The following is a 10,910-nucleotide window of genomic DNA, read 5'->3' on the forward strand; positions in this document are numbered from 1 at the left end:
CCTTTCAATGGGCAGGGGAACACTGCTGGCAGTGGCAAATTTACAAGCAAGTGCAGCAAAACACGTGGCAGTTTGTTCTCTTTTATGTTAATAATTGAAAAGAACACTTTATTAACCTTAAAAATTTTTTTAAATACATTCTTATTTGTACCTTATGAGATGGGTGTAATTATCCTCTTTTCACAGATGAGAAAACTGAAGGTTTTTATGGAACTCAGATTTCATGAAAGGAAGAAGTCAGATTTCAAATCCTGTGACATTTGGCCATATCACCTGAGTCCTCGGTTTCCTCAGCTATAAAATGAGGGTGACAGCTGTATTAGCTCAATAGTTATAATGAGAATTTAGTATGATAATGAATGTGCTGTGCTTAACACCGGAACTGGTACATGCTGGTGGTGGGGTCCACCTCCACAGTGCCTGCTCCAAATTCCATGCTCTCACCCTTATGTTGAGGGACCTCAGAGGTCTCTATAAAAGACAATGGGGGTGGCTCCCAGTATCCAGCCATGTTCTTCCCCAGGAATAAATTGGTCAAGGAGCTAAGAGTCTTCTTTTGAGAATATTAAAATGTCTGTTGACAAAGGCAAGCTTCTCCTGGGTCTATCAATTAAACATAGTTATTAGACCAGGCCAAAGTTGGAACTAGGAAGGCATTGGGGGAGGGGTGGCCCAAACCCAATTTGTAGTTCCCATTGTCCTGCTGTCTTCCCAAAGATGACTCCAATTGGTAGAGAGTATCTTTCAGTGGGCAAAATTGTGGGTCATTCTCGGGGATGCCTGCCCAGATACCTTCACCTGACATTGCCAGGCACTGAGGGCTTTCCTGGCTGAAGGTGGATATACAACCCTGGTGGGAGCTTGAAGCTGTTGGAGGCAGAGCCTGGAGAGCTGCTAAGAAAATGTGTGGAGGTCAGGCCACAGGGGTCACCTCCTTCCTGTGCCTCCCCTTGGAAAGCCCTTTCTCCCTTTCACCCCCATTCATTCCTTTGATATTTTTTTGAACACCTGCTATATGCCAAGTTCCAGGAGCAGTGAAGATAAGCAGAACACTCTCTGAGATAAACAAACAGTAATAATTCTAAAGATAATAAAAATAAAAATTAAAAAGATTTATAAATTTTGAGCCCTATTTGCCAAGCTCTAAGTGTTCACTCATGTAATCCTCACAGCACCCCTCTAAGAGACGTAGGAATGAAGAGATTTGGGAACGCACAGGAATAGCAAACTGTTAGGGACAGGAGATTGTCAAGACAGGCTTTTCCAAAGAGGCAATGATTCAGTTGGGGTAAAGCAGAACAAGGAGCTTTCTAGCAGACAGAAACAGCAAGTGTAAAGGTACCGAGGTGGGAAATGCTGAGTGTGCATGAAGGGAGGCAGGGGAGTGAGACTGGAAGGGTTGGTGCCACAGATGAAGGGCCCCAGGGGCGCAGTTATGCTGGAAGATGAGAAATAATCATCTTCTATGTGTGCCAATTCTCCCGGGGTAACATGAGGAGGAACAGTAGGGGGCACTCCTGGGTGCCAACAGAAGAAGCCTATTGCAGTGAGCCTGGATGGAGAGTCAAGTCAGACAGAGATTTCTGAGAAAGAATCTTGGGACTGAGACAGAATCTTGGAATTTCAGTGGTTCTTGACCAGACAAATTGACAGCCCAATTTGTCAGCCTCCAGGTGTCTCTATGGGAAGGTGCGGAAAGTGCCTTAAATGCAGCCTTAAACCCCTGTCGGGGTTTCAACTCATCCTCCCCTCTTGAATGGATTTCTCCCTGGGCTCCCCTACTTACTGCTGTCCTCTCCGGATCCAAAAACCAAAAACCCAGATGACAGCTAGCCTTCTTGCTCTGTCCACTCCTCTGGTAATGTCCAGGAACATTTCGGTGATCTATTTTACATCTTAAGCACAGCCAGTCATACCCCTTGTAAGTCCGTTATGAAGGAAGGTCATAACCTCCTGAATGCCTGAAGGAGAGCTCTGAATCTGGCCCACCTTCTTGGTTCAGGCCATTGTTCACACCAATGGATGGTTAACCAATGAAACTTGAACCTTAAGGAGCAAGACAACTATTGCATTAAAGGGGTTCTCATCATTTATTTAGAAGAAAAACTACATAAAACATTCCAAAAATGACTGACACCTTGGGGTTGAAATCAGATAAATCTGGAATTCAAATTCTCCTTTGACTTCGGTTTCTTCAATTGTATGCGAAGATAAAATAATGCTTGTGATGTGTGCAACATGGAGCCTGGTACAGAATAAGTGACCAATAAAGGGTATCTATTGTTCTTTGGAGATGTAGCAATAAAACCAAATGAGCAAAAAAGAGTAGCTTTTGTTATTAATGTGTTTACTTCAACTAAATCATTTGATGGAAATAACTATGTGTTAAAACTCAACTGATCTACATGACCCAACACTAAAAAAAAATGTTATTAACCAGCATTGAGAGGTAGTGAACTTTTGTTCATAGACACCCTAGAGGAATTATGGATAAAACAGACTCACTAAAGATTGTAAAAAGTAAGGGAGAAGGAGCACACTGGTAAGGAAACATTTCATAACTCATGAAGAGATATGGATCATTTACAAAATTATTCAACCTCACCAGGGATCAGAAAGACTATACTATCAAACCTACAGACTTTTCTTTCTTTCCCTCTCTTCCTCCATCACTTTTTCTTCTTTCTTCCGTCTTTCCTTCCTTCCTTCCTTTCCTTCCTCTCCTTCCTTTCCTTCTTCCCCATCCCTTTCCCCTTCCCCATCCTCTTCCTCTTCTTCTCCTTTTCTTTCTTTCTTTTTCTTGGTGAGCATAGCAAGGATGACAAGGATATTATTATAAATTAGACATACATATAAACAGCTACTGGTAGTCTGAAGGACTACATCTTTAATTTTCCTTCCTTTCCTTTCCTTTTTTTCATCCCCCCCACCGCCTTTTCCTGTTTTAATGTTGCATTATGGAGATTCTCAAACACACAAAAGTACAGAATAGGATAATGAACTTCTACATACCCATCACCCAGCTACAACTTTTATTTTGTCACTGGTATTGTTTCACCTATTCCCCTATTCTACTAACAGTTTATTTTGCCGGAGCATTTTAAAGTAAATTCCCTCTTTTTAGAAGGCCACCAATCCTATTGGATTAGGGCCCCACCCTTATGACCTCATTTAACCTTAATTAGCCCTAAAGGCCCTATCCCCAAATACAGTCACATTGGAGGTTAGGGTTTCAACATATGAATTTGGGGGGGACACGATTTAGTCTATAGAGGCCACCTTAGACTCAGAGATGGAAACCATAGCAAAGATGCTCCACCCTCCTTGACAGCCCACCTTATGTTTTTCAAGTCACTATATTTGGTTCTCTTTGTCGCAGAAGCTTAGCCTATTTCTTAACTGACTTGTCCATGTATATGTTTACAAAGCGACATGATGCAAGAAGAAAAGTATACAATGATGGCTTCTAAATGCTAAATGGTTGATTGCTACAAGGGTGGGAGAGGTAAACAAACTGAAATGCGAATATTGAGGCGAAAAGTTATCCAACAGCATGTCAAGTTTTACAGTCTCATCAAACATTCGGATGACTATGGGAAATGTAGTTTTTCCCATTTTGTAAGTAAATGCCTAAACTAGTAAGAACCTTTACAGCAGGACTCTTAATTATAACAAAACATCACACAAATTCTAGCCCTCCAGACATACCTGTTTTTTTTCTTTTCTTCCCTCTCTCCCTACTGTGGTGGGGATGCTGTGTACCAGGGCAGACCAGGGAGTAAGGCACAACAACTACAGTCCCAGTGCTGCTGGAACATCTTTCAAGGGTTTTATTCTCAGTTCTCTCTGTAATCCAAGGCCAGAACAAGGGTTTCCTTGTGAGAGGGTGGAATTTCCACAGTGACCTTGGAAGGTGTTCTCACCCCTCCTACTGGTAAAATGGGAGCAGGGGCCCCCATCGGTTCAAGACGGGGACCTTGGCCATATGGTGATGCGGACAGACGCAGCCGGGCAGTAGAAAGTAGCCTTTGCCCGCCTCCGCAGCAGGTTGGCGCTCAGGCTCCAAGAGGCACGGAAAGTCGGCACTCCGGTGGACCCCGTTCAGATCGCCCTGGGGCAGGTACCAGCCATGAGAAACTGGGTACACGGAAGGGCAGATGCTGGTGAGCCTGCCTTCCTCCTCCCCTGTGGTCACACGCTCCGGTGGTGGGAAGAAGCCCGGGTGTCCCAGGTCTTTGGTGGTCATGTAGGGTCTTTTAAAGGCAGGGTATCCATCCTCTAGCTTGGGGTTGGGGCCGCGGATGGGCCTATAAAACTCTTTTTCCCGGAGTTGGATGTCCAGCTTCTCTTTCTGTAAGAACAAATCACACGCGAATGGAGGGCTGAGCAAGGTGGAAGGCAATGTAGCTTCCTTGGAAGTATCCAAGATAGAGCACACTTTTCTTTACTAAAAAATATTTTCTTTAACTGTGTATAGTGCCAGGTGAGTACTAGACTAATCAAGGGGATCACTTCATAAATTATATAAATGTCTAACTACTATACTTTACGCTTGAAACTAATATAAAATAATATTAAATGTCAACTGTAATTGAAAAATTTTTAAGTGTAAATTTTTTCAAATTAGTTTCTGAATGGTAATATATACAACAAAGAAAAATACTGAAACAATACAAAAGGGTTAATAGTGAAAAGTCTCTTTCCCACCACCCTCCTTCCTTGGTTCCCATCTCCAGAGACAATCACTGTCATCAGTGGTTTTTTTTGTATCTTTCTAGAAATATTTTCTGTACATATAAACATATACGTACATATCCACGCCCCTGGTTTGTACATAAACGATGCATATAAAGCAAAAGGTCCACTCTGCGCTTTGCTTCCACTTAATAATGTATCTCAGAAATAGCGCCACCTTTGTATAGATCTTATTATTATTTTTAGTAGAGATGCCTCAAGATAGTAAAGGATTTCTTAAACAAGACTTAAAAAGAGAAATGATAAAGGGAAAGACTGACACAGCTGGCTATAATAAAATAATAATTTCCATTCACTGAAAGATAGAGTGAAAAGACAAACCACCAACTGGAAGAGAATTTTGCTATATACCTAATGGACAAATGAAAGATGTCCAGAATTTAAAGGACTCTTACAAATTAATAAGAAAAAGACAAGTAATTCCATAGAAAAATGGGCAAAAGATATGAAAAGACATTTCACAGAATGAATATACTCATAAACAAGTGAAAAGATGCCGAGCTTCATTAATAATCAGGGAAATGAGAATGATGACAGGAAAATGTTATTTCAAACCCACCAAATTGACAAAATTTTAAAACTCTGATAATACCAAGCAATGGCAAGATCAGAGAGCTACAGGAGTGACTACCCCTGCTGATGAGAAAGCAAATCGATGCAATCGCTTTAGAAAACGGTGATGTCCCTTCCCTATGACACACAGCTCCACAGCTGGGGTGGGTGAACTTGTGCATGTGAGGCTGTGCCCCATCTTCACGGTAGCATTCGGGGGTGAGAGGGTAACAAAAAAGTAATTAACTCAATTGTTGGCCAATAAGAGAAGGGACAAATATATGGTGGCATATTCATGCAGTGTAATACTATACAGCAGAAAATGAAGAATATGCCATATGTTTGGCAAAAAATAAAAGTAACAGAGGATTACAAATAATATGTTCCAATATATAATAAAGTGTATAAAAGGCAAACCTAAACGATTTGTTTAGAGGTAATACATACCTACAGTGTAAAACTACTTCTTAAAAAACACACACACACAGGGAATGATTAACCCAAAACTCAAAACAGTGGCTACTCTGGAGGTGAGGGGAGGGGTATGAGCAGGAAGGAGCTCATGGGGGCCCTAAGGTTCTGTTAATGCTACCTGATAATGGGTACGTTGGTGTTTGGCTTAATGTCATTTAAACCATAAGCATAAATTATTTACACTCTTCTGTGCATGACTTATATTCAGTGTACATTTTAGAACACACACACACACACACACACACACACATACACACACACGACCTCTTAGATCTCCTGGCATTGGGTATTGTTCTGAATAAGAGCCTCTAATGTCCACGCTCATTATAAACATGAAATAAAGACGATTTCAGTGGACAGCTGAATGGAAGACAAGACAGTGAGTTCTTACCTCGTGTGGTGTGACCCTGGAGTACTTGTACTTCCCATAGGGTTTATAGTTGACCATATAGGAGCTTTGGTACATGTCTAAATCCACAGGGGCCTAAAGGGCAAGAGTGAATATAAAGCAAAAGGTCCCATCTTGCTGTTCCTGCACTTAAAGGCATTCAGAAGCCTGGCATTCAGAGTCCTTCATGATCAGGCTTCCACTGGCCTTTCCCAGCCCCACTTGGCTCCCCTCCATGGCCTCTGTACTCCAGCCTCTCTTCACCTGTGCCTGGCATGTGCTCTTATCCCCTACTGGAAACACTAGTTGCACTCCTCACCAGCTGGCGAACTCCTATATATCCTTCAACACCCAGATTAAATCTCCCCCAAAACATCTCTCCCACCCTTTAATTCTCCACCTCCCAGAAATTAAATTCTTTCTCCTCTGCTTTCATATCATATTTTATATCTCTCACTACAGCAGTTATTGTGGTGTGCTGTAATTGATTTAATGAAGTACAATAGATTAGAACTTAATTTTAGGCATCTCTGCAGCAGTGTCTGACGCTGAGGATGCCTAATAAATACATGCTGAATAAATAAATGAACCTCCAGAAAATTGTAAACCCTTAGCTTTCTTTTGTTTAAAAAGAAAAGCATTCAAGAATAATGACCAGAGGGAGACCCAAAGAGCCTAAGACCTGGCCGTCCCCATAACACTCACCTGTCTAGGGTACACCACACCTGCCATCGTAGATGACTTAGGCACGGACAAGTTGGTTAGCCCTGCTTCTTGTCACAGGCAGAGAAAGCAGCCACTGTCCACAGAGCTGTGCCAACCAAGCACTATTTCTCCAGTCCTCTTAACCCCACCTTGCACATTATTCAGTCATCCGGGGGTTGGTGGTGGCCGCAGGGATAAATGGGCTAGTGGACAGGGGCCCTGGGACAAAGGGGCTGAGGCAGGATCCAGGAAGACTTGCAGCTGTTGAGAACATCAGATTTGCTTCTTAAGCAGAGGTGAATCTACTATCAGGGCAAGTTGTGTGCTGGTCAATGTTTAACAATTACCTTTAAGGGGCAAGTAAACCCTGGTTTATAGTATTTGCCAGTTTTTGTGGCTTAAATACTCTCACCATGGCCCATTTTGAGCTATCAACATAATGTCACTGATGCAGAGTTTTGAAGATGTGCTCTCAGAGCCAAGATGAGCTGACTCCAGCACACAGGTCCCACCAAACTGGGACTCTGAACTACCTGGAGGAAGCAAGGTTCAAGCCTAGGACTTAGAGGCACCCCGATTCAGGAGCACGAACCATGTTTTCTGGTGGAGATTAGGGGTATCCAGCGTGAAGACAGTTGTGAGGCTTTGCGTTCACAGTTGAACAGTAAGTGTATGTAGGTGCAACCTTGCCCCTTGCCCTCCTCCAGCCCTGAAGTCCTGCAGAGAGTCCTTACTGCCCAGACACCGGGGAGCTCCCTGGGGACACACCTTATCTTTTGTTCATGGACCCCTAGGTTCTTGATTGGTAATCCATTTCATTCTCATGGAACCCTGCCCTGAGTCCCACTCCATTCAGTGGGCTGTGGCCCAGGAGGGTGGTTGCCAGACCTCAACTGACCTCTGTGTCTCGTCCTTTTTGTGCAAGATAGCACCTCTCCTGCGGCTAGGAACCAACTGCAGTGCAAACGGTACCTACCCCTCTTCTGCCAAAGGGAAGATAATGCTCCTGTCCTTCCCACTCCAGATGCCCCTGCTTCATGGAGAGGACCGCTGCTGTGTCCTTCTGCCACACCTGCCTTTGAGATGAACCCTGAACTGCATGATGCAGTCTGTTTTGGTCACAGCTCCTTGTGATTGTGATTGTGATGACTGACCAACCTCCCGCATGTCAGATCCCCTGTCCCTGTCTCACCCCTCTCACATGGAGCCACTGGTATCCCAGGACACCTGAGCTGACACGAACCCTCACAGCTTCAGAAAGTACCTGGGATGCAGGGCTTTCCAAAACTCTACAGAATCGATCTATTTCCAAGAGAAGGAGACAAGCAGGACCTATGTGAATTTTGACATCAAACTGTGTGACTGAATCCACTTTATACCAAAGTCCCTCTAGGCCTCTGTTGCCTAAAAGCCTCGCTCACCTCTCTTTCTTCTGTCGAAATTCCACCATCTTTCATACTCATTAGGATGCTCTAATCCAAAAATGAAAAGTAACAACTGTTGGCAAGGAATTGGAGTAATTAAAACCCTTGAAATTGGAACCAGCATTGCTGGTAGAAATGTAAAATGGTATAGTAGTTTGGTGGAAAACTGTTTGGTGTTTCCTCAAAAAGTTAAACATAGATTTACCACATGATCCCACAATTCTAATTCTGAGAATACACCCCAAAGAATTTAAAACAGTGGCTTGTACAGATACTTATACACCCATGTTCATAGCAGCATTACTCACAATCGTCAAAAAGTGGAAGCTACCCAAATATCCATCTACTGATGAATGGATAAACAAAAATGTGGTATATACATACAATGGAATATTATTCAGCTTTAAAAAGGAAGGAAATTCTAATACATGCTACAACATGGATGAACTGTGAAAAACATTAAGCTAAGTGAAATAAGCTAGCCATAAAGGACAAATACTGTATGATTTCATAAGGTACTAGAGTCATCAAATTCCTAGAGACAGAAAGTAGAACCATGGTTGCCAGGGGCCACAGTGAGAGAGGAATGAGGAGTAATCATTTAATGGGTACAGAGTTTCAGTTTGGGAAGATGAAAAGGTTCTGGAAAAGATAGTGGCAATGATTGCGCAACACTGTAAATGTCCTCAGTGTCACTAAACTTGTATACTTAAAAATGGTTAAAATAATAAATTTTGTTATATATATTTACAATTTTTAACCCATTTCCTGTTTAGAAAAAAAAGTGCAGCTTGCTGCCAGCATTAATTTAATTAACATAAATATACTCTTTTGAGGCTGAAGCAAATCTGACTGGTTTTCAATGTGAAATAAAATATAAAAACTGTTCTTAGAGTTATTTCTAAACAGGACTTGTCTCTGACCCTAATATAACAGGAACATATACATAAATAGGATTCATCAAATGGATCTTTGGTTAACAACTGCTGGAGAATGATGTTAACATCATGTGTAGGAATGCTATGTTTCCTAGGATTTGACATTTTCAGCGATTGAGAATTATTGTATTTTGTAAATGGAAATACCACAACTAAAATAGAATGATGTCATTTGGTGATTTGTTTCCACAGACTATTGATATACTAGAGTGATATGAAAATAATAATAAAAGTGAGATATTTCATGGCAAACTTGGCGGGTAAGGTTAGAACCGTAATCCACGAGTTATCTCGGGGTAAACGCTGTAGCCGCAAGTGCCGCCAGTGAGTATTCTTGGCGCAAATGGGAAATGGGTTTAAAAAAGGTTTAAAAAAATGAGTTAAAAAAGGCCACTCTCTTTAAGGGCCACCTCCTCCAGGAAGCTCCCTTGATCTCTCACTAGATGCCACCATAGACCCCTTTCATTTATTCAATCTGTATTTATTGAGCACTTATTTATCGGCCACTGTTCTGAACCTTGCGGATTCAACGATGAATAAAATAGATGAAAATCCCTGCTTGCACAGAGCTCACATTCTGGTGAGAGCAAAACACAAAGTAAACAAAGTAATAAGCAACTGAGCCTCCAGCAAATCAATGAGGTGACGTGAATGAATGAATGAATGAATGAATGAATGCACTTCAGATGCAGGGTCTGAGAAGGCCTCCCTGGGAAGTGTCATGAAAGCAGAGATCTGAAGTGTAGAAAGAACCAGCCGTGCAAAGATCTGGAGGAGGAGGTATCTTAGCTTAGGGATTAGCAAGTGCAAACTCTGTAAGACAGGACAACTTGGAGCAAGAAGGGACAAGGAAAGGAGTGGGTGAGGACCTGAGGCCAAGGGAGGAAGTCTGTTGTGAATCTCAGACGTCCCCTTTCTGTCCACAGCAGTTTATCAGTTTCCCTCTAGAGAACTTTAGTGGTCATGTTTTACTCTTGGAAATCATATGGTTTGGGTGGTGCTGACCCTACTCTAGTTCTAAATGGACATGTTGTCCCCAGAATATTCCATCTTCTAGGCCCAAACTGGGCTGAAGGACATCATCCTTCAACTCCTGGGAAAGAGGCCCTCTTTCTGAGAAAGTAGACACTAAGAACCATGTGAACCTGGAGCCGCCCAAGTCCATCTTTGCACCATGTGTCCAAGAAAAAAATCAACAGAGAAAAGAAGACCTGAGAGATGGAGACAGTGATAGCATCATGAGGACACTGAGCCCCTGGATACAACCATGCCTGAAGCTTGAACAACATCTAGACTTTGCAGTTTTTTGTGAACCAATATATTCCTTCTCTTGCTAAAGTCAATTTTAATAGAGTTTATGTAACTTGCAGCTGAAGCAGTCTCAACAAATTCAAGGTTGAAGAGCTAAAGTAGTTATTTCTCATAACAAACTGTGGGATCCTTATGGTAAAGAACTGGGTCTTACTCAGTTTATCTCTCAGTGCACTGTCACTTAAGCTTAGGATTAAAGAGGTGCTTGTGAATTTAATAAAACTGAAATAAATGGCAAAAAAAAAAAAACCTAGTAAAAAAACAGAATGGCTACAGAGATAGAAGCAAAGGGACCACTTAGGCCATAATGAGTGATTTTTATGCCTTTAGGATATATTTTTCAGGAAAATACTACCAACTAGA

General features: G+C 42.0%; 1 protein-coding gene across 1 annotated transcript; it reads right to left on the reverse strand.

Annotated features, from left to right (window-relative positions):
* Window positions 1–3,928: 3,928 nt before the first annotated feature.
* SPMIP9 (sperm microtubule inner protein 9) lies at window positions 3,929–6,901 on the reverse strand. Its single transcript, XM_039852728.1, has 3 exons — window positions 6,875–6,901; window positions 6,173–6,265; window positions 3,929–4,351 (listed from the first exon to the last, which is right to left on the reverse strand). The coding sequence occupies exons 1-3, from the start codon at window positions 6,899–6,901 to the stop codon at window positions 3,929–3,931; spliced, it is 543 nt and encodes a 180-aa protein (XP_039708662.1).
* Between the last annotated feature and the right edge of the window lie 4,009 nt (window positions 6,902–10,910).

The sequence above is a fragment of the Pteropus medius genome, unplaced genomic scaffold (assembly GCF_902729225.1).
Source record: "Pteropus medius unplaced genomic scaffold, Ma_sr-lr_union100, whole genome shotgun sequence".
Classification (NCBI taxonomy): domain Eukaryota; kingdom Metazoa; phylum Chordata; class Mammalia; order Chiroptera; family Pteropodidae; genus Pteropus; species Pteropus medius.